Here is a 26,147-nt window from a genome sequence, read left to right on the forward strand (position 1 = left end):
ATAGTTCTCTCACGCTCACCTAACGCCCAGGCGCTACAAGACACTCCGCCTGGTGTGGCTCCCAGAAATAACTTTGGAATGGGCTGCCCTGGGAGGTGGTGGAGTCACCGTCTCTGGAGGTGTTTAAGGCAAGATTGGAGGTGGCACTCAGTGCCATGGTATAGTTGGCATGGTGGTGTTCGCTCAGAGGTTGGACTCCATCTCAGATGTCTTTCCAAACCTAATCGATTCTGTGATTCTATTCTTCTCTGTCCCCAGTACTGGGCTTCAGAACACAAGCAAAACCTACTAATCTCAAGGCTAATAAGCTATTTGTGTAGGATAGTGCAACTCAGATCATTTACAGATCACTAGGTCTGTCACACTCCTCCTAAGGGTACTTAGAAAGGCATCATCAAGTAGTGCCACGAGTGTAGACAGAGAGGTGCAGAATGGCTTTTCTCCCTGAATTAGTTGTGATTAAGACCTAAGAGTCTGTGTGTTTAGATGAAAATGTCTTAAAGCTGCTTGAACAGTAGCATTTTACAGAGCAAACCCTGTTCAGCAGGAGCAGCTTCTGGGAAGCGTATGCTGTATCCAAAGAGGACACTAATCTTTATAAAATAAAGGTTTGCCACCTTGGTTTTTCCTCTTCAGTTAGAATTATTCTGACCCTGGTAAAGTTCCTGTGGTCGGTTACAGATGCATGTGTGGTTTATAGGCCTGTAGGAGCCACTGCCACCCCAGCTCACACACAAATCTGTCTGAGGTAATCTGCTCCAGGTGAGGTGAGCCCAAACAGCTGTCACACACCAGTACAGCCTCTCAGCACAGCAGCAACATTACATTTCTAGTAAAATTTTATTTCTCTTTCTTTTGCAAGATCAGTGAGATTATTGCTTATGATCACAAATACACAAATAATCTTAAAACATCTGTCTGTCACTTTCTCCCAACTTTCCTGCAAAATTTTCCTTCTTTCAGGTGGGGTGGTAAAAATTGCAAGACTTGAAAGGGCTTGTTTAAGAAGTTTCTCCTACACAAAAGAACATTCCTTTCAAATAAAAGCTAACAATCTGTGACTCTCCCAGCAGCTGAGCTCTGATAGCACTGGGTGTGTGATCCCCACAGGCTGCACCAGGAGCCAGCCCTCCACTGTGTCACGTTATTTGTGGTTTGGTTTCATTTCAGTATTAGGACAGATAGGAACCTAGTTAAGGAGTCCATCCCTCCAGGGGTGCATGCCTGGCTCTGTTAACATCAAAATTATTTGGTTTCTTCACTTTTTTCTTTCTGTAGCAGGATACAGATTGGGTGTCTGCAATCACTTGGCACAGAACAGGGGAACAGAGAGGGAGATGCTGCCCCAATGCTTTCTCACTGTGATTGTAGGAACACCTCTGATCTGTCCTAAACTGCACTGAGGTTATTACACCCTTGGAGTCCCCAGATCTCCAGGATCTATTCATTAAAAAGGTCCTCATTAACAAAATCATAATATGTACCTAATATTTATAAAACACACAACTTTAATTAAAAATATCTTTTAATTTACACTAAACAATAATAGGAAAATATTGAAGCTGTAAAAATGCACTGTCCCAATCAAACAATAAAACAAACAAACAAAAACCACCACAGATACTGATGCTGCTCATCACTGAACCTTATGAGAACCAAGAACAAGTTTCTGCATCCTTTAGAAGTTCCTAAAAAACACAGAATCACATCTAAATTTCTGCTAAAAACCAAAAATGTTTAAAATTTTACAACCTGGGAAGAGGGATTAGGGAAGAAACAAATACTTGAGCCACTGGGAAAAGGCCTTTCAGGTTTTTTGCTCTCACAATACAGGGGGTCCTTGCCAACATACACATGGAACAAACCAAAAGGACAACGCTGATCTCCAGTCTGAATGCACCTTTGGCAGCGCAGCACTGGAGCACCCTGCATCCACAACTACCCTTGCTCAGCTGTGAGCTGGGCTGACCCAAAGGGCTGAGAAACAGCCCAAGTCCTCAGGTTTTTCTGCTCAGATTAAGGGGCTGAGGGTTAACCTTAGTACTGGAAGCTGCGTTTAGTCTGAATGTCGTCGAGAATCTGTTGTAATTCTTCATCTTCAAAGCGGCCCTCCAGGCTGCAAGGTAAGAGCAATAAAGAGACATTAAAGGTTTCAGAAATAATCTCTCTCCCTTGATTCATTTCAGTCATAACTCTCTCCTGTCAGTCTCAACACACTGTCACCTACCTGTGTGACCACCAGGAACCACCTGTAACACCACTGTACAAAGAGTGCTCTAATCCCTATGCACTGCTTCTTCTTTACATGACAGAACTCCGGTCTTCCCAGAAATTTGTGTTTAACCCAAAATGTGTTTTCAAAAAAGGGAAAGCAGGTGTAAGCAGAACTCTAAATGAAGTCCATGTAGCTGCATGCTCATAAGCCAATCCATTCTTGCTATGAAATCCTAACATAATATCATGGAATGATTTGGGTTGGAAGGGACCTTGAAGATCATCTCATTCCAACCCCTGCCATGGATAGGGACACATTGCACTAGACCAGGTTGTTCAGAGCCCCATCCAGCCTGGCCTTGGACACTTCCAGGGATCCAGGGGCAGCCACAGCTTCCCTGGGCACCCTGTGCCAGAGCCTCACTACTCTCACAGGGATGAATTTCTCCCCAGAATCTAATCTAAATCTACCCTCAGTTGAAGCCATTACCTCGTCCTGTCACTACTCTCATAAAAAGTCTCTTTCCAGGTACTGGGAATTACCCACAATACTGCCCACAATTAGATCATCTCAAAGCCTTCCCTTTTATATAATGACAAATAAGGAAGAAACTGTAATTCAGATGAATGTTTCATTCCCTCCTCTATCTCAGGCCATGAGATAACCAGTCAAGACATGAAGAAGCTACTGCTCCCCCCTACATTATCCACAAAACAGTTCATTTGCTCCAATGACCTGGAAAACACTCCGAGGAACACAAACACAGCCAGCTAAGAACCCCAATTTAAGAGGTTTGCACTTCATCCAGTAAAAGCTCTCAGAAGTGCATTAGGGACATGTACAAAGTGTGTTGCTGTCAGATCAGTGGGTGGGGGAAGAAAGACCAAGACCAAATGTTTTTCCAGCAAGGGAGTTGGATTCAAGAGAGGGTACCAGGGCATGGCTGGCTTTAGGTCACAGGGAAGGATACAGCAGCCTTTGTACAATATGTAGGTGCTTACCTGGGAATCAGAGCTTTTGCTTCCTCAGCTGTCTCAGGACACAAGTTAGCCAAACATGCCAGTTCAAACTTATGCAGCTTCTTCTGCAGCAGTAAGCTGTAAGGAAAGACAACAATTTGATGGAATTACAAGACAGAAACATAAAGGGGCTTAAACTGAAACAAATGTTTATCTTTTTGTACACTGGTTTTGGCACTGAAGTAATTTTTTTCAGGAGAAAAGACTCATTATATAAATGCATAGAGTTAAAAATAAAATCCTACCTGCTAACTCCACTTCCCCTGAATTATTCTGCAAAGTCTAGAAAATCTTCCCATTTAATGCAATCAACTGTCAGTGAGATACTGAAAACAAAGCAGTTCAGAAGGCTTGACCTCGACAAAGCATAACCCTCCATCAAGAACTTCTTGCCTCGTTAGGAAGCCAAAAGACTCAGAATTAAAGAACAAATCACCAACACCACTAAGATGTACGTTTGTAAAGCAGGACCAATATGAGGGATCCAATTCTCCAACACAGTGTTTGTTACACCCCAACTTTCCCACTCACCTGCGCACGCTGGCGATGGTTTCGCGGTTTTTGAAGCGGCTGAAGCGTGCTGTGTAGTTCAAGGTTTTCATGAAGACTTCTGACAGCTCCTGCTCATCCTCCGCGCTCTCGTTCTGCTGCTTGCGGTGCTCGAGCAGCATGTGCACCTCGGAGTTCAGAAGAGTTTCCGCAGTTTCAAATTCTGCAGGACGAATGAGGGAATGTCAGCATGGAAGAAGGTGGAATGTGTTTGAAAAGGGGAATTGCACCAGTTTTGTGTGTAATTTAGATCTGGGTAATAAAGAAGTGAAAATGTCTTTCATGGTAGTTGTGTGAGCTCTTTCACTAGTGACCAGGCAGCATTTCATACTGAAAATGCTGATAAAAATTACACTTTAAGTGGCAGTCCAAGGTGCTTGTCTTTTTGACCATATATTTTACACTTGCAGCACTAACATTCAGATTTTTTCATATTTTTGCAGTATGTTTCCTTCATCCAATTTTGGCAGAAGTAATGCATGACTTGATACAGCAAAAAAAAATATTTAGAACTCCACAAAATTCAGAAGGGATGCCACAGTCTTCAGAAGTCTCTGAGCTCTTGAAGTAAATATGAATGCTGTTGAATGTTTTTAAAAAGGCTTCATTGACTTGAAAAGTTAATTGACCTACTGAAATTTTATTATCAGAAAAAAAAGTTGTAACCAATCTTAAAAATTCTCCCCCCCTTAGCCAAATTTGAATTCATTCATTATCACCATAACCACTATGTGTATTCCACTAACAAGAATATCTTTCAACATCACATCTTTCAACAGCTCAGTGTGAGCTGTTCAAAGCAAAAGTGTCAGAGGCTGCATCCCAGAGTGCCCAACAGCACTGTTTTATACAAGCAGATACGAGGACTGCTAGAAAGGGGCTGGCAAGTCTTATTTTCCATTGAGGAGTAAATCAGCTTGGGCTAAACACAAGATTAGCATTTAAAAAACCTGAAAAATAGTCTTTCAGAACTTCCCTATTGTTCATAACTCATCATAACTCAACAATGCAGCAAGGTGTCCATTTTTCTCCCCCTCCTTTTTTTTTTCCAGGGTGGCTCTGAGGTGTAAATACATTTCCAGAATTTATACTGAATTTGTTTTCTGGGAAAAAAAAAAAAATACACTCTGGATCTGGACAGCTGGTTTCCTAACTGCAGCAATATTCACACATTTCCAGAACAGCTTAGGTTGGAAGGGACCTTAAAGCCCATCCAGTCCCACCCCTGTCATGGGCAGGGACACCTTCCACTGTCCCAGGTTGCTCCAAGCTCTGTCCAGCCTGGCCTTGGACAGTTCCAGGGATCCAGGGGCAGCCACAGCTGCTCAGGGCACCCTGTGCCAGGGCTTCACCACCCCCACAAGGAAGAACTCCTGTGTCAACAAATACCACTGAAAAAGCTTATATCAAAAAACAACATTTTCACTACAACCTGACAGGATTTTTTAAATTATTTTTTAAATACCCTATACACACATAGCGGCCCACCTAAGAACCGCCATATCCTCGAAATCATGAGATCCTTAAATATATATAGAAATCATTTATTATCCCGATTTTTAACACTCGGGGCTTAGTAGCTGCTGGAGGGGCGTTGAGCAGCGCTCCGGTCCACGGAGCCGCTCGGCGAGGCTCGCACCCTCCCAGGCGGCCGCTGCCGGCCTCCAACCACCACCCGACCCCGGGCTCTTCGCCACCCCCGCCCGCACCTTTGGGGAAGACGAGCTGCGAAGCGTCCTCCTCCACGTCTGCCGTCCGCGGGTCGCTGCCGCCCGCCGCCATCACCGGAAAGTCCCGGCGGAAAGGGCGGCCCCGCGTCACGGGAGGGCGGGCGGCTCTCTGGGCGGGTGAGGGCTGGGGCCACTGCCCGGGTGAGGGGCGGGAACGGCTCTGCCCGGGTGAAGGCTGAGGGCACTGCCCGGGTGAGGGGCGGGAACGGCTCTGCCCGGGTGAAGGCTGAGGGCACTGCCCGGGTGAGGGGTGGGAATGGCTCTGCCCGGGTGAGGGTTGGGGGCACTGCCCCGGTGAGGGGTGGGAACGGCTCTGCCCGGGTGAAGGCTGAGGGCACTGCCCGGGTGAGGGGCGGGAATGGCTCTGCCCGGGTGAAGGCTGAGGGCACTGCCCGGGTGAGGGGCGGGAATGGCTCTATCCTCCGTGAGGGCTGAGGGCTCTGCCCGGGTGAGGGCGGAGGGCACGGCTGCTTCTCCCTCTCTCTGAAGGGCGGGGGGCCGATTCTGCCCTGGGCGCTGCTGAGGATAAAAGAGCTCGGTTGCCGCTGTGGGGCACTGAGGGGAAACAGCGGGAGCAGGGAGATTGAGTGCTCTCCCAGCAAAACAGCTCTCAGAGGTGTGTTTAAGCGCGCTTAGCAATTAGCTGCTTTTAGAGAGGGAAAGCAGCGGGATGCTGAACGTGGTATGTATGAACAGAGGACAAATAGCTGTGACAGACCAAGACTCTGCAAGTCCCTAACAGGAGGGTGTAGCCAGGTGGGGGTCGGCCTCTTCTCACAGGCGACAGGACAGAGGACACGGTATTAAGATGGGCCAGGGGAGGCTGAGGTTGAATATCACGAAGAATTTCTTCACTGAAAGGGTGATAAGACATTGGTGTGGGCTGCCTAGGGAGGTGGTGGGGACACCGTCCCTGGAGGTGTTTAAGATTGGAGGTGTCACTCGGTGGATGGTCTGGTTGATATCGTGGATTTCACTCAAAGGTTGGACTCGATGACCTCAGAGGTCTTTTCCCACCTAATCGATTGTGTGATCATGAACCCAAAGTCTTACAAGGCACGAAGCAGGGCCTGAGAGCAGGAGTGTGGGGGCACTGAGGGAAACGGTACTCGTCCTTCACATGAGCAAACTCTTCTTCTGCTTCTGTCCTTTAGGAAATAACCAAAGAGCTCAAAGCTGTGCTGGTGCCCCTCACTGCTGGTGCCCCCTCGCTGGTTCACAGCAGCATCCGCCTGCCCAGGGGCACCTGAGGGCGCCGAGACATCAGATGCATCTTCACACCAATGGATCAGGCATCTACAAACAGCTCCATTTCACTACCAGAACATCCTCCAGCTGGACAGCAAACCCTAACCTTAGGAAAACAGTGATCATGCCAAAATTTCTGTCAAGCTCACTGTGATTAATAGACCTCAGACTGTAAGGAGGGAGTATTGATATCATAAATAACGCACTTCATAAAGAAGGTTAATTTTCAGACTATCCAGAAGCAATCTACAGACCCCTAAAAGTCATAGGCAGGCTGAAAATGAAGATAATTCTCCCAATACTGCCAGCAAAATAACTTATGGAGCAGTGTTTTCCCTAGTGAGCTCACATGTAAGTGCCTAACCTAAGACTCTTAAAGTAATCATCTTATCAGCCCTTACTATGTCATCCTGCACCCTTAAAGAAAGACAAAAATAGACTGTTGAAGGATTTATGATGAAAACACTCCTGTTCTCATAAACTTGCATCTGAGCCTAGGTGAATGGTTTCCTGCATGCTGGGAAAAGGAATGAATTAAAAATAAATTAGAAGAATATGAAGAGATCAAATAATAGATTTTTAATATTTGTTATCTGGATAATGAGCATAGCAGAGAAACTGATTGGAAAGTAATTTGTAAGTGAGACAAGCAATAAGACACTCAGGAAGATGGAATGGAAATATCTTGGGGAACATCTGGCAAATTAAACAATTTCAATTAGGCTTACGAGAAAACAAGGAAATCCATGCCAGATTGAGGAGAGAAGCATTGAAAATCACTTGGAATCCTGATGGCTTCTCAAATAACCCATCAACTCAGAGCATTGCGATTCTCAGAGCAGTAGGCAGCTCAGAGAAATTTAAGTTATTAATTCCCCTTTTTGTTTTCCCCCAAGGAAAATAAAACTTCTACTTAAGTATACAAAACCAAGATTTTACTGGTACAGTTAAAGAGGTTATCATGAAAGATTAAGTTTATTATCACTGATGTGTTTGGTTAAGGTCTCAAGAGCAAAATAAAAATGTTCCTGAATGGAAGCTGCTTCACCCCACCTTTTTTTTTTTTTTTTTAAGAATTTTTAAAATAAACTTATAAACCCCACAGTAAATATTGCTCAGCTGCTGCAACAAACCAAATGTAGCAGAGTACCTGACCTTTTGTTATTTTTAAAATGCACTGGCTTCTTCCTCACTAATAATGACTGTTTTAGCATTTATCAACAAAATATGCATAGAAAAGTAAGGTGAGCTTGATTAAAATAGTCACTGACTAAAGGAACTTTCTGGCAGTTTTACTGGTGACATCCTAAAATAAACCTATTGAAAAAAAAAGAATACTTGGCCAAATGTAATTTATCATGAACAAAGTCTCTAATATTCCATATTCCAGGGCAAAAAGCTTTGATCCTTGCTGGAGACGTGGTATTGAGGAGCAGATTGTTAGACAGACCTATCATGGTAATTCCTGTGTTGCCACAGTCTAAACACAGCTCCTGGAACAACTCATTGCACCTACACAGGCCTTACAAAGTGCTCAGCTAAATATCTCCCTGCAATCAAATTCAGGAACAACTAACAACAAGGATATCCTGTTACCAGCATAAACCTATTTTGTAGTATGCTTTCCTTCTAATTCATCAGGAGAAATCTGGCTTTTTCTAGGAGTTTTTTAAGCTTTCTAACAGTAATTATGTCTTTTCTGTGGAGTGCCAGTGTGATGGGAGTCGGTCCTTGTGGAGATAACCACCCACTGAGAACATCGTGTGCCACAGTAGCCAGCATTGTACAGACACGTGTGAGTGTCATCCATGCACTTAAAGTATAACTCTTCAGGTTTAGGTCTTCACACCATTTTACCTTTATTTTTACTCCATTTAAACTTATATATCCAAAACCATAATGAATTAGCATGTATGAGCAAAGTAAAGTTATATTAATATCCAGTAATAAAGTCATAGTAAGACTCTGAATGCAAAACTACATGATCTGTTTTTAAATACATATATGGCATTATCAACTGTTTGTATAATATATAATTTATGCTAGAATTAATCTGACTGTAAGAGCAGTCTAGCTGACCATAGAAAATATATGGTTCAATAATCTGGATATTGTTCAATTTGTAGAATTATATAGTTTAAAGAACATGGTAGCAATAATCTTCTATGCTTGCCGTGTTTTGAGAGGGATCATCAAACACATTCACAACTCATCTTTTTTTCCCAGACTGTGGCAAAATCATCTCAGGAACTTCCCTAGCCTACTTCTCCATGTGCTGTCAGTGTACATGTTAATTTATTGAGTTGTAAAGGTAAGCGTTCCGATTTTGTTTTTTATCTTCAAGATAAAAATGGCATTTCTCCATCACAGATAAAACAAATTTCGTTTTTGTGTTAAATAAAATGCAAGTACTCTTCCTTTGAAGTACCCTCTAGAAGTTTCTGCTAATCTTTCTGTAATGTGGTTTGGTGCTAAATGACTAATTCATTTTGTTTCTTATTTAAAACAGAAGAAACTGTTTCCAGGAGAATTACCCTGGTTTATATTTAGCCTGGATTGACCTATTTCAGTGTGCAGTCACATGCACACCCTTCTACCTGGCCTCATCCTCCCTGTGAGCTGCTGAGTGTTCCTGTGGTCACGGAATGTGGTGCATGGAAGAACCTCTGATGAAAGAGAGCAGGCAAAGATTTTACATCTGATTCAACAGGAAACCAAAAGAAAATCAAGTAGGAAAAGCATATGACACTAAAATACACAAATTAAGGCACTGTATTCCTGCCAACAAAGCTGAGAGAACACACTTGGTAACCCCCCTAGGATAGCAGGGATATGGGTAACTTCAGAATTCACAAAGAAATTCAGCTGGAATTCACCTGGAAATCACATTAGTCACAGCACCCACCTCACATTGCCTAAGGGATTGACTTTCTAGCCTTCCTAGTACCAGCACCTGAAAATAGGTCTTTGCTTTGTAGTTGTACTGTGATGAATGAGCTTCTCAGGCATATTTAAGTCAAAACTACCCTCCCCCTTGGTTTGGTTGGTGTTTTTTTTAGGGTTTTATGACTGTTCATTGACATCCAGGGCTGCCCTTCCCAAGAGCCACAGGCAGAAAATGTAGCATCTCTAACTATACAGCTCCCATAGATAAAAAGTTAACAATTATTTGAAAATGTATGGAAGAAAAATGTAAGCCAGAGATCCAATTCAAAACTATTTTACAATTCAGTTAATTCTGTCTCAAAGCAAACATTAAAATAGTAAGATTCTGGAAAGATGGGTGTTTTATTTCTCTGAAAAAAGGTTTTTAGATCATCTGAAGACGATAGCCCTAAGGTATAGACAATTTGTTCTCAGTTCATTTTAGAAGACAAAACCTCAAAAGAACAATTCTGAGTTTCAGAAAGATTTACAGTACTCTACATGTATGTACTTTATACATTTCACCATCATGACAACTGATAGAAAGTTATTGTCAAGCAAACGTTATTTCAGGATACAAAGACACTGCTATGCCATTATTAATAAAATGTATTTAATTTGGTTTTAACTTTCCTACTATTTTTCCTTTCTTTCTTGTAGTGAGCCTGTTTGATTATTGGTGTGCTTCCAGACAGCTGTCACCACACTCTGGCAACCTCCCTGGTTCTAAATATGTGGTGTAATTTACAGGTTTGCTATTCATACAGGTTTGCTATTGTCTGTCTTTCTAGATGAGAACAATTTCATCTTACCCCCATAAAGGCTGTGAGAAATCATATAAAGAGGACAGTACAAATAATTTTTATCCATTATGATTTATTCTCTACAATACTTCATTAGAGGATAGAGTTCAATTATTTACACTCAGAAATTATTATATAGGTTGGAGGCAACCAAGTGTAATATAAAGAATTGGTCTGACGTCTCTGCACTGTAGGTCAAGAGGTCTCCTGCTTTAAGGAAATAAATTAACCAAAAAAAACCCCAATAAAACAACATGTAATTTCTGAATACAAACAGAAAACAGCACTAATAGTCAGTGAAGACTGCAGAGGTTTGTTAATGTACTATGAAAACAGATTATTCTGTGCAAAGGTTAAAATGAACTCTTAGATTTCCTTACAGATTTTTTTTTTGTTCTGATAAATTGTAGATATGTGATATTTTGACCATACAACATTCCCAAACTGAAATGTCTTCAGTTGAGATTGACTGTTGAACAACATGGAAAAAAAAATTAAGAACCTCACAGTGGAAACATTTCAACACTGACAGACTCCAGTGATCAAAGACATTCTCCTGTAGTTACCATAAAACAAAGACATTTCATCATTGCAGTGAGATTATTTATCAGTTGTGGTTGTCATGAGAATAAGCCCTTCTAGACCAAAAGGCACTTGCTTCTAAGGATGAGTTAATCCAGATCAAACCAGGTAACAGTTGCTTTGAGGAGTAGTCCTAACCAGCTGTCCCAGCCAAGCAAACACAGAGAAAATCTCACATCAATTGGCCAATTTTGGTTGTCTCCATCTTGAGGCAATTCAAACTACAGTTTGTGCCCAGTTCACCTCTTTCATCCTTATGCATAGCTGCCATGTAATGATCTAGAAACGGGATTATTTCCTGAGACCACCTGTCCTTGTCATACATTTCTCTGAGCTGACTTAGCTATTGACACAGTTTTCAACTGATTTTATAGCTGGACCCTTATGGGACTAATGCTGAGAGGGCCTGTTCCTTAGGCAGCAGACCAGTGTTTCTGACCTGCCAGCTTCTCTTCTCACTGCAACAAGACAAGAACACAGTACATATTTAGAGGCATTTATGTTTTGTTTGTGTTTTTTTAAACAGACTGAGTGGGGAAATAGAAATGGGACAGGATAAGACTTCCCCAGTCCCAAACCACCTGTCCCATTTCAGGCTTAAGCCAACCAAATTACTCAATCCTAAAATTCTGTTCTTTAAAAAAATGACAACTAACCCTCCCCACCCCACCCTTTAGTCATCCCCTAGTCAAGGAAACTGAAATCAGGAAAACACTATACACTGTTGAAGACACAGAACAGGGCAAACACCTGAAAAAGAAACAGTATAGTTGAAAAGCCTGGCACTGTACGCCTGCATGACCAGTCTCACCGAGCGTGCTCAGGGGTGAAGTTTTAGCACCATTTTTTTGCCTTTTTTTAAACCTTTTAGAAATCAAATTCTAACATAGAACACTTGAACAGTAATGAGTGTAGCCCTATGTATCATACTGTTTGACAGCTGAAAGGCTGAGTTGCCTGGAGCTGACCCACCCTCCCCCATCACTACACGGCACCTAGGGGAGTAACTACAAACTGGAGTGGTTTGTAACGAGACTTGTTTATTCTCAGCAGCAGGAAGTCACGAAACAATCCTTTCATCTTCAATTCTTTTCAACAACATCACAAGGGGAAAAGTGGCAATTTGTAGGAATGACCCAATAGGGAAGGAAAGCTGGGTCAATATTGCACCGTTATCCAGAGGAATCCCCCTCACATCCCTCTCCTCCAGCAGAACTTACACCAACGTGAAGCAAAATGACACAAGTTGTGCCTTGCTTCCTTAGGACCAGGAGCAGCACCCTGCAGTTCTCAGCTTCCTACCAGCCCTATTCCCTGCCATACCACGGCATAATTTCAGGCTTCAAACACCAGCCAATCACAACACACAAGCAGGCTCAGAAGATGTGTGCAACCAAACAGCCATGACTCTGCAATGCACTCGTGTTCTCTTCCCCGATCTTTACTGACCCTCCAGAAGCTTGGAAAACCAATCAAGCAACCAACCCCATGCCAGATTGCATTCTGAAATCCAGTTATCTCATTGAAAGAGTGTCATAATTTAGAGTTTATGACATCCCTCAATGATGCTGCAGAATACAACTGATAACTTCCTTTCAGAAAAGAGTATTCCTTGTGATCATCAACCACGGGAGAAGAAATACAGAATACACATGAGTTTCATGCCATTTGGGTAATACAGATTTCCCCACTCACTGCCTGGATGTGGCAATGACTAAGCTGAGTAAGATAAATCGTACCAGCAAAACTGAACAGCACCATTCCATAGGCCTGGAATAAACTGGAACACTCACAGCCTCTAAGATCAGTAGTCATACCGGCCAAAGTGGCTGTTCTATCAAAAGGAAGGTCCCCAAGATTGTTAGCTTAAATTAAAACAAATTTCAGTCACTGGTCTCACTTGTACAACTACAGTCAATGCTCTGCAAACCCCTCCCCAGCCCTAATCCTATCTCTCACAAATATTTGGAAACAAAACTTGGTCGAAACAAAGACTGTCCAGGGACACTCGAGGATCCTCTCCTCTGCATACACAGCACTTGCCGGGTCGCTCTCTTACAGGCAAAACAGCATTCTATTTCATAGCAGGCTTCATCACCAAGAATCCAACCTGCCAAGGATCTGAGCCTTAAAGCCTTCAAGGGTTTATTTAAATAAAGGATTAATTTTTCACAGATTTTCTGTCCATGAGGATGGGGTGCTATCCAGGTGTTCAACCCTCCCCAGTATCATGATGTCCGCCTGTGATGCGTGGGGACTGCAATCAGCTCTCAGTACACAACAGATACCAGAGGTTAAAAAAAAATTAAAAAGAACCTAAAAAACGTTTTGTTGGACTCCGTTGCCCAGGCTGCCAGGGGAATGCTCCTATTTGATCTGGGGGGCTTCCATAACAAACAACTCAAGTTTCCAGAGTGTCAGTAACACCCAGAACAGATCAGTCCGAAGCAGCACTTTCACTCCTAAAGGTCTTCTGCACCTCACGACAGTTCGTAGGCATGGAGCCCCAATCCAATGAACCCCCACTTGGAGGGAAGGCTGAGATAAGGCTTGGGCCCCGGAAGTCCTGTCACGCTCTCACCCTCCCCCCAGGTCAGTGGGAAGGCAGACTTGGCAACGGAAGCTAGCATCATAAAATGGTGCAGTAATAGAAGTAACTGGACCAGGAAGAGGAGGCGTCTGCCCCGATGATGTCATAGCCGTTGGCAGCGACTGGGGAGTGGGACTGGTCATGCAGCCGTGTGTCAGGAGTAATGATTGTAGAGCGGGGGGGCATGAAGGGTGCCATTCTGGAAACAATGCTGGCGGGAGGCCATGTACTCTGCATAACTGATTGTCACCTTCTCACTGCGGTACCTGCGGGAACAGGCGGAAAAACAACGTCAGACTGCACAACATGGAGGGACTCGACGTAGAACATTCACCCCAGGCTCCCCTTCAGCCAGTGATGACCAAGAGGAACCCACTGGCATGAATAACCTATGTGAGCTTGAATTAGCTCCAGTGTCCTGAAAGGTGAGTCCTAATCAAGGTGATGATAATTAAAGGGATGCCTGAAGTAGCACACAGGAAATAAATGATCGGTTTGTATTCTTTTTTATCCACAAATTGCATGAAAAGTTTGCTGGAAGAAGATTCAACTACAGTGATTAAATAATCAGCATTTCAACATTGTTTACTTTTGTGGTTATCTCCACATTTGAAAAGGTAGTGAAAGAAATGGAGAGGTGGGTAAAGAGAGGTTTATTATAGCACATAAATGACTTAGTCCATGTTGTACAATCAGAATTCACAAAATGTGAAGTTCCTTTGCAGAGACTGGAGTTTTCCAAGTTCTTCTAAAGCACGCTAAACAACAGCCAGCTACAAAGTGGTTGTGAGTTGCACTAAGACCACATTACGTGAGATTTTAATGAAAACCTTCATCCTGTCACCTCCTGTTAAAGAAAACCCTGCACACTCACCTTGTTTCTCTAGAGGTCAAGAACGACCTGATAAATTAGTGTTTCTATACAAAACCAGACAGTCACAATTTTTACTAACATAAAGGGGGCAGAAACCAATAGGACAGCTGGGGGTATCGTAAAGTAAACAAATTCTGAAAACCAGCCAAATTTGAGTGTGGTTTGGTTTTAAGACAGGTGTCACCTATGAATAGCCACAGCATTCACAGATGAGCACATTGAGAAAAAAGGAAGTTCATTGAAAAGATACCAAAAAAATCAACCTTTTCAACTCTCAAAGATTCTGCTTCTGATCTTTCACATACATAGTAATATTAAAACCAGTGACACCTAGAAAAATGCCAACTTTGATCCTGCATGGACCAAACACATTGTGCTTAATTCCATGTGCATTATATGCCTAACACATGGCATTTGTGATTTGGTCTTTCACACTACATCTCCTCTGGAAGAGGCATAAAGACTTACATCAACCACAAATATTTTAAATCACCCCTAAAACACTATAAAGTAAAATTAAAATACAACAAATACATTTGCTTACCTGGTAAGTTTAATTGTTTTCCTAAAATCATTGGTAATGGGAGCCTTAAAGCCACCTTTCCTGAGTAAGGAGTCTATGGTCTGGATCTGATCCCAGTCTATTGAAAAATAGAAGCAAGGCAAGTTTTTTCAATATAAAAAATATTTCAAAACCACAAGAGATGCATTAAAAGGACTGTAGAAAAACAAACAACTAAACAGGAAACTGTGAGCTTTAGAAATCCTAGTGTTGAACTGGACTAATGCATGCACACTATCTGCACATGCCTACCCCTTCAAACTCATATTGGAGCTGGTCTATGAAAAAGCAATTCCATTTTCCATTCCATGTCTTATAAAGGTCTGTGCCTTGCTACTGTTGCAGGACACCAAATTTTTTCATCATCTGCCACTTAGCTCCCTTGAAAATAAGATAATACTAATCTCTTTACATAGACAAATTGGGATTGATGCTCTAGTGATAGCACAGTGCACTGCTATGTGAGAGATCAGAGTTAAAATTCCTACCTTAGTCTTTTGCCCCAGAGCCAGGAGGATGCGACCACTCCACTCTGCTAGGTGGAGGAAAGGAGGAGGCAATATTTTGAGCAGTTATCATGGTGACCACTACTCTATTTGAGTGGGAAGTGTGCTCCAGAGGGGCTGTGTTTCTAGCCCTCCTCTGGAGGATGCTACTTTAGCAAGAATGAGGAGGAAAGTGAATCTCCTGTTGGTGCTGTGCAGCGTGCAGTTATCCTAGTTGGTGGGAGAAACATAGAAGAGGAAAGATGCAATGCTGAATGAGGCTGGAAGATCCATACTTTGAGGTCCTCTATTTCTTCAGCCCTAAAACATTCTGGCACTAAAATACAGCTGTGCAAAGATATGGGATGAGAGACAGGCCAGATGAAAACCCAGCAGCAACTGTATCAGGTGTCAGTTGTCAAGATTAAGCCTGGTGGGTCCATGGCACCACTATGAGGACAGCATTGTATTCCAAGCCCCAAATCAATAGATTTTTACCCAATTCTGTGACACAGCATGTTGACATGTTTGGCTGCCATCTCAAACCCACCTTGTTCCTTAGCAACCTCAGGTAAATACGTGGCTGTGCGTTTGACACCTTTCTCATTGATGAACTCTATTCTGATCCCATGGATTCCAACCTACAGATGGAAATGAACAGCCAGATAAGAGGTGTTTGCTAGCACTGAGCCCGTGACTGAGTTGTCATTCCCACAACGCTGTGCATCTCTCTCTCCCTCTGGACAGTTTGGCTTTTGCCAGGATAAGGTCATTCTCTTCCCCACTCTCTGCTCTTGCCTGGCAGGTCTCACAAGAAGCTCTCAGCCACCCTTCCCAGACAAGCCTCACCAGTGGCCCTGCCACTTCTCCTGAGCCAAGTCTTGTCAGTTTTGCATCTCTTGTGCCACGCAAGAGATATAAAATCTCTGCACGCAAGAATGATGCCTAAAATTACCTGACTATATATATATTCTCTTGAATGAAATACACTTCAATGTACAAGGTCCTAAAAACCATTCATACCTTCGGTCTTAACTACTTTTTATTTCCAGTTCCTATCCACACCATCAAAACACTTCCCAGGTTTTTATACAATTATTTACATCCATTTCCTATTGGGCCAAGTCCATGAACCACTTTCATGTTTCTTTAATTCCCATTCAGATCCCCCCCAACCAAAAGCATATTGCTAGGCCATCCTCTTCCTTCCTTCCTTCTAGTTCTCCAGCCCTATTTCTTCTATTCCCAGTCTCTTCTATCCCCATACATCCCTGTAATGAAGGAGATACATCACCATGTACTAACCCGAACCCGAACGGAACGAGAGAGTGATGCAGAGTTCCAAATGCACCTGTTCTCACCTCCCAGTCCAGGTAGTCACTGGCATCCTCAAAGTTAGTGAGGAGGGAGACAGAGCAGAAGAGTTTGGGCAGCTCCTCGCGGGTCAGGGGGGGAAATCGGCTGTCCTTAAGTGCACTAAGGGGAAGAGAAGATACATCACCCAATACAAGCACCAAAATAAAGTGTCAGATGCTCAATTATTCCCCTTTTGATTATGCCTGCATGAAACATGCTTCTCTGCTACTGCAGAGAAAGTGATTTGCATCTCTCCCTAATCTAATGAACTGTAATACCAGTGGCAAGCTTCCTGATGCTGTCCAATGCCTTCTACAGGCAGAGAGAAATTACGTGCTACAGATGTCAAAACTGATAGTATGCAAGACAGATTTGACAGTAGCCTTAAGATGCCAACTGCAACTCACCTTTTGCAAAGATGTTCCACTACATCCTGATACATCGCCTCACTGTAACTCTCATACACTCAGGTTTATTTCATTATGAAGCATATTACATTGAACTATGTTGATCCAACATCCTAACCTTGAATCCTTACAGATCTTCAGTGAACGAACTAATTTCATATTTATTTCATTTTTGACAGTTACCTGGTTAATGTATATTCCCTGAGTCCTGAGTGAAGATTCATGGCTGAAAAGGTCCCAATGCAGCCACGAAGCCGCTTGTCTCGCCCCGTCTTCCACGTCACAAAGAGTGGACTGAAAAGGCAGAAAAAGAAAGAAACCCTCCAGCCTCTACAGATATTTGGTTACTAAGGGGAGACAGTCAAGGTATGAAAGAGCCCCATGCCTTTGCTTTCTCTCCCTCCAGTAAACCCCAGCAGGCAGGCTTGCTCATCTGCTATCTAGCAAGAACAAAACTTCATGCCCACACCCCCCCACATGCAAGTCCCACCACTTCCCTCAACCTTTTCAGCACATGCCCTCCTCTCCAGCAGTACTCTGGAAGTCCTCCATGGACACCTTCCTGGCCAGACTCTGTGCTGTCTTCTAATGACTGAAATGGTTATTTAATCCCACTGATTACCTGTCAGTATTGGCCTCACTTTGTAGCATCCACTAGTTTCCAGCATAGGTAATATAGAAATTAATATAGATGATGCAAGTTAGTTCTTTATACTACCACTTCTATAAATCAGATTTGGAGTAAAAGCTTTTCTTTTTGCTTTTTAAGGAATGAAAAGAAAACCAGATTTTTTTTTCTCCCTGTTATTTCCATAAGGATCTGACTTCTGAGTCCATCCCTAAGGCTCAAGAAGTTTATGTCCACATCTTTTGCTTACCTTACATTTGAATTGTATTTACACATATTTTATCCTCTTGAACACATATCTAAAACACTATTGTTCCTACTCAAACATCACCTGGATTTCCACTTTCCTGTCTACCATCACAAATTTACAGGCACAACAGTAGATTCTCAAACTCAGCAGGCTCATTTCAAGCTATTAAACTACAACTCCTGATTTGGCCTTAAAAAATAACAAGTTCAGAACAATAGAGATCTATGAAGAGATAAACAGGTAAAGAGGACTGTGAACATTAAATACAAAGAAATTAACTTCTGCTGAAGTGAGTGAAATTGCAAAGAGCTGTAGAGAGAAGCACTACAAGGACAGTGGTGTTTGCAGCTCTACAAGAATGTCCAAACATCTGCAAAATTCTGTAAGGCAACTGATAATGCGGACCTAATTATAAAAACAGGATGAGTGACTCTGTGACTTGTTCAGAGTACTGAATGCAAGACATCAGTCTGTGGACTTCTACTGAACTTTAAGTAATATGATAGCTTATGATTTTCTGAGATTAAAAAAACATTGACAGGAGTTTTGAACCATCAAGACTGATTTGACAACATAGCTCAGACACTTACTTTCCTCAAACTCTTGAAGCTCCTGTAAGCAATGCACCTCTGCAGCAAACCTTACAAAAATACTAAGATGTTCTGTTCAGACAACAAAATCAGCATGGAGTGTGGATGATTTCTCAAACACAGCAAAAGAACTTCTTATGTCTGAGTAGTGAGAACATCATTTAAACTGTAGTAATAAATCAATGCCCAGTGATGTTCCTCAGAGCAACAATGGAACTAAATCCATCACAGCATAAAATAATCACTCAGGATCTGTTACCAACTGTGACCAATGGCAAAAGTACTGCCCAAAAGAGCAATTAGCCCTTGAGTGATAATTGTGAAGGACTTTGCCCACAGAGGAAGTGGAAACACCCTTCCACACCCAACAACAAGCTCCTGGTTGGCTTGACCATGACAGGGGGATTTACTGTTCTAGTTTTCCAGTAACACTTCAAGGCACTTAAAGGATATAATTTTTCTACATTTTAATCTATCTATCCTATGTTGAAAGAGCAAACAGAAAAAAAGTAAAAGAAAATACATTAGAAAACTTAAAAAAAAAAAAGATACTAAACTTACACAGGAGATCTCTGAGAAACACTACTGTCTCAAGTTCAGTGGAAATTTACCTTAATCTAATAAAATTTTTGAAAGTACTTGCTCAGTCCATGTGACACTCAACCCAAAGAGAAAAGGCAAGGGAGAACATAAAAACCATCACTCACAGAATACAAATCTAAGTAAATTCCCCTTCAATTCAAATTGCAGGTTCACATTTTCAATTTACCTCTTTCCCCTTCCAAAGGGAAAAAAATCCCACAACACATCTTTCCACTGAGCTGCAGCACAGCATTATGCATCTATAATAGAAGAGGTATTATCAGAGGGGAGAGGATAATTGCATTCAGAAGGTTGTATATTTTAAAATACCTTAAAGCACATTTAAAACAGTTTTTCATTGTGGTCAGAACAACTGAGGCATAAAAAAAGATATGATTCTCTACACATAGATAAAATTTCACTATTTTCACTGCAGAGGAGATGATGTTTCTGTCTCTGAAGAATAAATGCACTCAGCAAATTGCAGGTGCAGCTGACAATAAGGCCATTGTTCCAGAGCCCCTCCTTGAAAAGTGTTATTTCCCAGATGTACTGAGAAAAGTCACAACAATCTTTTGTCCATGCTCACCCAAGAGCATTTACTGGTACTTCACAGCCATACCCTCAGGAGATTATGTCAACTGTTTCTTCCCCAGCCACAACATCCCACTTTATATATATTTGATGAGGGTTTTTAGGCTGAGATGAACTAAAACTAACAGCAACTAAAAATTAGCTTCATCAATTGCAATTACAAAGGGAATTTTAAGGTAGAAAAATACAGTTTGTTTGAATCAGGGTTTAGCTTGTACTAGGGAAAAACCTGTTATAGAACAGATCTTACAATGCAAGTATCTGCAATATCAAGTATTTGTCTTGTATGGCAGCTAGAAACTTCCATGGTATAGTTTTAGCACCAGCTTCTAATACTTATTATTAAAAATCAAACTGAAGTACAAAAGTGGAAAAAGTAACCAATCAACTACTTGCATAGGTTCCAAACAGTAACTACTTGCATAGTAAACTACTTGAATAGTAAAGGGGATATTTCCTTCCTTTGCCAAGTTAATTCAGACATAACTACAAGGCTTGCAATGCCACCATCTCTCCATTGATCTGTGACCATCACTGCTAACATTGGAATAAGGGAATTCTACTTCACAGGCGTCTACCAGCTCCATAATTCCCATCAAGAGTGTTGTCCATGTGCACATCCCCTCGGGCTGCTGACTGAAATTCATGGGGTTTTCAATCCATAACCCGGTAACTTGCATGTTATTACATAGTTTATGCTGAATCCTGAGCTCCACACCTGCTTTTAGCTTTACTTTAAAGTTCAGCACCAGTTTAAAAAGCAGTCTAAGAACAGGCCATGCCTCTTTCTATTCAATCAACAAACTCGTCTCCGTCTGTCCTGAGAGATTCCTGGTATAAACCTTTGTTTTGTCCAAAGATCTCTTATATTGACACTAATTATGTCACAAAAGGCCACAATGCAAATTATTTCTGTATTTTCACTTTGCTTACTCTTGTATTTGATAACATTTGGCTTGAAGTTCATTACAAGACTGTCTCAAGTGGGGCAGTTCTTTGTGTGCTGCTCTCCAAGACAGCAAACCCTGTGCTTTTCCCTGGGGTACATCCATTTCCTGGGAGCAACAGAATAAATGCTCAAACACAAGAATATCCAGGTAAGCATTTGCTGACAGGGAAAGAGAAGGGAAGGGCTGGTTATGCTTTGTTGGTGTGCTGATCTAAAAGATTTGTAATCACGAGCACTGAAATAACCAGTGAACAATTTTTAACTTTTCAAATCTGGGCATACAATTCAACCAGCTGCTATCCCCCAAAGGACATCCTTTTTGATACTAGTCAACAGAAAAAGCAACAAAATCCAGCCAGAAATCTCCTCTGACACCAAAAGAATGCAGCTCTATAAAACCATCCCTCTTACCGGCTTAAGAGAACCACAGCAAATAACCCTTTGCACTCCAAGTGACAAAACAACAAGCAGACTGACACCAAATGTTCTAAAGGGAGCCCACTCAGTGTAGGTATGAATACCAGAAATGTTTCAGCCTGGGGGGTCCCTGGAACTCTTTGATATGCTAGTCCAGAGCATTTCTCTGTCCATTTGTATTTACAGTATTAAACAGCTTACTCTGCGGCAGCATTCAGAACATGTATCCGTAATCCAGCAGGAATAATAACTGCATGGAAGCACAACCTACATCCACCCTGACAGCAGAAAGGTGGGCTGAATACACAGAAACAAAGTCCTTGACCTGTTTAAGCCATTGTTCCTTACATCAATTTAAAATTCATTAGCTTAAATTAAGGATGTCAGCAACTTTTTATTTTATCTGTTGTTCTGGAGGAGGCCCCGGAGGAGTGTCAGAAGGTCCATCTGTCACTGATCTTTCCCATAAAATTCTTTTAACAAACATTTTAACAACATTAACATTTTCACACCTAAGCAGTCAACCTTCAGATAAACATTAGCTAAATCTCACCAAAGTGAAACAGCTTCATAAATCCTTCTTCTCACTTCTGCTCATACACATTTCCTTTCCTCCTAACCTTGGTATCATCCTTGAAAGTTAACTCTCTTGGCAGTGCTGGCTTCATGGTAGGACTCAAAGGTTTTTCCAACCTAAATGATTCTAGGATTTCTCCCCACATTGCCCAGCTAGCACAATCTCCCTGACACATCTTCTCTAACTGGTAATTTTTAGATTCCCCTCCCTGCTAAACCCATTCACTTGGACAGCTGAAAACTTCTTTGAGTGTCCTTGTTCAACCCTCACCAGCCCAGCATTTGTTTCAGGATGAACTGGAAACTTGCTTCAACTTCAACTTCCTACTTTATTCCCTTTCCATTTGCTTTGCAGAAGGAAATCTCTTCCCTCCTTTAAGCCAGTGTTTCACATTAGAAACTGGAGCTTTTTCAAGTTAATGACGTTGTTTAACTGTTTTTTAGTACAATTTTGTAGGTGGCACTACTCAGTTAATTTTTAAATCTACTTACAAAGAAGGGGACAAACTTTACCAGAACATTACCATGAAGTGGGCTTGCACTCCTCCACAAAGAGCACAGTGCCTCATGGAACACACCAGACCGTGAGCTGAAGAAGCACCACACCTCTTCACACTTGGCCTAGCTCTTTCTGTAGAGCTAAGCATTTTCTCTCTCAAAGGACACTCTTTAAAGCTCACTCACCTCCACCAACAAACAGCACTTTTGTGCACTTACAGTGCATCCTTTTGTTCCCAGCAGACAAAGTAGGGAGCAGAGTGCCCCTCTTTCTCCCTGCACACCACTCTTCCCAGTCCCCAAAGGAAACCCTTCGCCCTTCCCCAACCACACCACAGCTCTGGAAGCTGTTTCCCAGCTTTGCTCCCACATAAGGCTGTACTCACTAGGGGTCATTGGTAAATCGAGGAAGCCGTGGCTGAGGGAACCCGTAGAGATGACAGTAGAGTACATCAAAGCAGTAGCAGCACATCTCTGCTGTCACCACCAGGTTCTTGGTGCTGTTGGCAGTTCCATTGGGCCGAGTAAGTGGGCTCAGAGCTCCTGAAGTGGGATTCATTCGAGTAATTGGGGAATTTCCTGGGCCCAAAGTCAAGTCAGATACGTTCTCCCTTCCATTATTCCCATCTGTATGCTGGTGGTTCTGAAGAGGACCTGAACTGGAGCTTGGTGCAGTTGTGGTCTGATTGCCATGACTGTGCGTTCCACTCCCAGACAATTTGGGCTTCTTCACCCCACAACAGCCAGCTGCCAGCTTGGGCTCAAGTGGAGGAACACAGCGTCTTTTTCCCATCCTGCTTCAAACCTCGCTGCCTGGAGCACTGCAGAACCCTGGCATGGAGGGGTGGGGAGGGGGGGAAGAGCATTACACAAAGAGTTACAGGTGAAAAACCAACAGCTGCTTCCTTGCTTCTGCTGCAAACAGAGGAAGAAAACCCTCCAAAGCACGTGACCAAATACAACACTAAAGGCAGCTCAGCAGAATGGCTGTTTTCACACATAGATTGGAAAGAGTATGGATACAACATGCATGCAATCACACTTTCCAAGGTATTGAACACTTTAATAGGTGGCTCATCACAAAAAACCATCACCAGACTTCCCATAAAAGGAACAAAACTGTGGGAAAACATAAGGAAAAAACACTTGGGACTACAGATATACCCTATGCACAACTTTTCCTGCTCACTCATTCCTCCTCAGTCAATGCCTGCATCAGTGGCAAAAAAGTGCATTTCCCTTCCCCGTTCCTGAGAGAAGAGTGACAGCAGCCCAAAGTGACACCTTTGGGGCTGGACTCCCAGGGGTCCAGGTTGCCCTTGATTTAGCACTGGTAACATCAAAAAGGAGCTAAAAGCACCGAAACCACCATTTTCTAAACGACAGACTATTTTCCAGACCACAGACTGGAATCTGCATTTACTTTCTGGGACTGGGTGAATGAATACAGCTCCCAAATAAACATGCAGGGGGTTACAGGCAAGATGTGCATGACAGGAAGAGCTGGAGCCAGCACAGTCTGAACAAAGGAAAGTGATAATAGCAGGAAACAGGCATGGTATAAAAACCTCAACAACCAGAAGAGTGTTTTGCCTGCAAAGACGAGAATATTAGCTCATGCAGCACAAGAAGGGGTGGAACAAACACAGGGAGGGAAGGCTGTGCAGACAGAGATGAACAAACATGATAGGCACGGATTACAGGTCAGTGGCAGGAGCTTAAACACCAACATCACCGTGAGATCTGAAGACACCGGGGGAGAGAAAACCAGTCTGTCAAATGGGGCTCAAAGCACGGGTATGTGAGTCACAGAGAACACCACGGGGGACTGAAGTCACACTCAGCTCTCAGGAGCACCAGGGAACTACTGTGACCACCAGAGCAGCCCTCCAACGCTCCCAAGCTGGGAGCACAAACGCGGTGCTGGGGGGTGAGGGATGACACGCACTGAAACTCGGGTTGTGACGACTCCCTCCCTCCTGTGCACGTGCAAAGACAGCAAACTTTGTTCATGAAGTTTCACCGGTCACAGCAGGAGTCACAGGACTCTGAACTGAACCAGAATTGATGTAAAGGGTGTTGAGAGGGCACCTCGCATGCCCGCAGTGCTTGCTCTGCTTAGGAATCCTCACCTCAAGGTTTTAGAAAGACCATAAGGAGGAATTTACAAGACTTAAGGAAAAGGATAATTTTTTCTTTGATCTCTACTTTTGCAATAATAATAAATTTTTAAAAAAACAAAAAGAAACCAAACCAGGTAAAAGAAAAGCATAACTTTGACAAAGCGACCATGTAAATTCTTCACTGCCTATTAAAAGTAACCTGCTCTGGCTCTTTGAGGGTGCTGAGCCTTATGAGCCTTCCCCAGTTACCACTGACGGCTCAGCCGCATTGGGGAAGATAAATCATTATTTATTTATCTGGAAGCACAACACTTGATTCAAGATCGGAGACGTGGCAGGGGCAGGGGGGGAGCTTCCCTCTCTTCTCCCCTCCTCTGCAGCAGGGGCCTAACAAAGGCGGCCGCTCGGCTCCAGCCCCGCTTCCCGGGAGCGCCCCGCGGGCGAGCGGGCGGGGGGGCACACCGGGGCACCGCGGCGGCGGGACGAGCCCCGGGCTCTCGCACACAAACTTTGCGGGGTGTTCGGGGAGGGTCCCGCAGCCCCGCCGGGTCCTGCCCGGGGACCCCCCCGTGCCCCGGCCCGACCCCCCCGAGCAGCACCGGGGCCGCCAGGGGGCGCCGCGGAGCGGGACCCCCCTGCGGCCTCCCCCAGCCCGGGGCGGGCGGACGGCGGGGCCCCCTCCACCCGTGCCTCCCTCACACCCCCGGGGGGGGTCACCCACCTCCTGCACCCGTCCCGGCTACTCCTCCGCCTCAGCCCCGCCGCCGCCGCTGCTGCCCCGCAGCCTTCTGCCGCCTCATGGGGCCATGGGCCTGGGCGAGGCTCCCCGGAGAAGCGGGCCCGGCGGGCGGGGGAGCGGGCAGGGCCCGCCGCGGCCGGGGCTTCCCGGGGCGGCCGGAGGACCGGAGCGAGGCCGCGGGCAGGTCCGCCGCTATCCCGGCAGCCTCCTCCTCCTCCTCCTCCTCCTCCTCCTCCTCGCGGCCGTGAGGTAATGAGGGACGGACACTCATAGTCCGCCAGCCTCCCGGCGGCGCCAACACAGCCAAGGCCCCGGGGCGGGCGCTCTGCCCCACGCAGAAACCATAGAGACGCGCGCTTCCGCGCCCTCCCCGTCACGTGAGCACCGCACGTGCGGAAACAAACAGTTCCGGGGACGGGGACACCGCGCTGCCATTGGCCAGCGGGGCGATGACGGCATTAGGGGGAGGGGCGCGAGGCGGGGAGCGTCCATTGCGCGGCTCGAAGCGGGGGAGTCTTTCCTCCCCCCTCGGTGCCTGGAGCGTGGGTGCGGCCCGGCGCGCTGAGGGCGGTCGGTGTGAGGGCAGAGCGGGGCTGCGGCCGGAGCTCCGGCCGCCGGGACGGCTTTAGTTATAGCCGCGTGTAACGGATTTATGGCAGGAGCCAAGGTAGCACAACGGCACCGACGCAGAAATTACTCTTTTAGTATTTCCAACTGCCAACGGGGCACCCCAATCCTTCCGCCTCCGCCCTTCTTAACAGCGCCATAAAAACCAAAGCAGAGTAGTTACTTCTTCGAGGGTATAGGGAGAGCTTGTAGAAATAGAAGCTTTGCGTTCCACGCTGAGAGAATTGTC

At 44.1% G+C, this 26,147-nt stretch overlaps 2 protein-coding genes and 1 long non-coding RNA gene across 3 annotated transcripts; 1 reads left to right on the forward strand and 2 right to left on the reverse strand.

Moving 5' to 3' along the window:
• Positions 1-1,507: 1,507 nt before the first annotated feature.
• Positions 1,508-5,924, reverse strand: POLR2D (RNA polymerase II subunit D). Its single transcript, XM_053986010.1, has 4 exons — positions 5,493-5,924; positions 3,766-3,946; positions 3,217-3,312; positions 1,508-2,116 (listed from the first exon to the last, which is right to left on the reverse strand). Exons 1-4 carry the CDS (start codon positions 5,563-5,565, stop codon positions 2,038-2,040), a joined length of 429 nt encoding a protein of 142 aa, XP_053841985.1. The 5' UTR covers positions 5,566-5,924; the 3' UTR covers positions 1,508-2,037.
• Positions 5,774-10,314, forward strand: LOC128811966 (uncharacterized). Its single transcript, XR_008438554.1, has 4 exons — positions 5,774-5,834; positions 6,668-7,112; positions 8,469-8,556; positions 9,271-10,314. It is a non-coding gene; the product is annotated as an uncharacterized LOC128811966 (long non-coding RNA).
• Positions 10,315-13,193: 2,879 nt separating this feature from the next.
• AMMECR1L (AMMECR1 like) lies at positions 13,194-25,510 on the reverse strand. The gene is made up of 7 exons (XM_053986009.1): positions 25,274-25,510; positions 22,816-23,260; positions 17,529-17,639; positions 16,944-17,058; positions 16,133-16,223; positions 15,080-15,176; positions 13,194-13,927 (listed from the first exon to the last, which is right to left on the reverse strand). The coding sequence occupies exons 2-7, from the start codon at positions 23,220-23,222 to the stop codon at positions 13,816-13,818; spliced, it is 933 nt and encodes a 310-aa protein (XP_053841984.1). The 5' UTR covers positions 23,223-23,260; positions 25,274-25,510; the 3' UTR covers positions 13,194-13,815.
• Between the last annotated feature and the right edge of the window lie 637 nt (positions 25,511-26,147).

The sequence above is a fragment of the Vidua macroura genome, chromosome 10, assembly GCF_024509145.1.
Source record: "Vidua macroura isolate BioBank_ID:100142 chromosome 10, ASM2450914v1, whole genome shotgun sequence".
Classification (NCBI taxonomy): domain Eukaryota; kingdom Metazoa; phylum Chordata; class Aves; order Passeriformes; family Viduidae; genus Vidua; species Vidua macroura.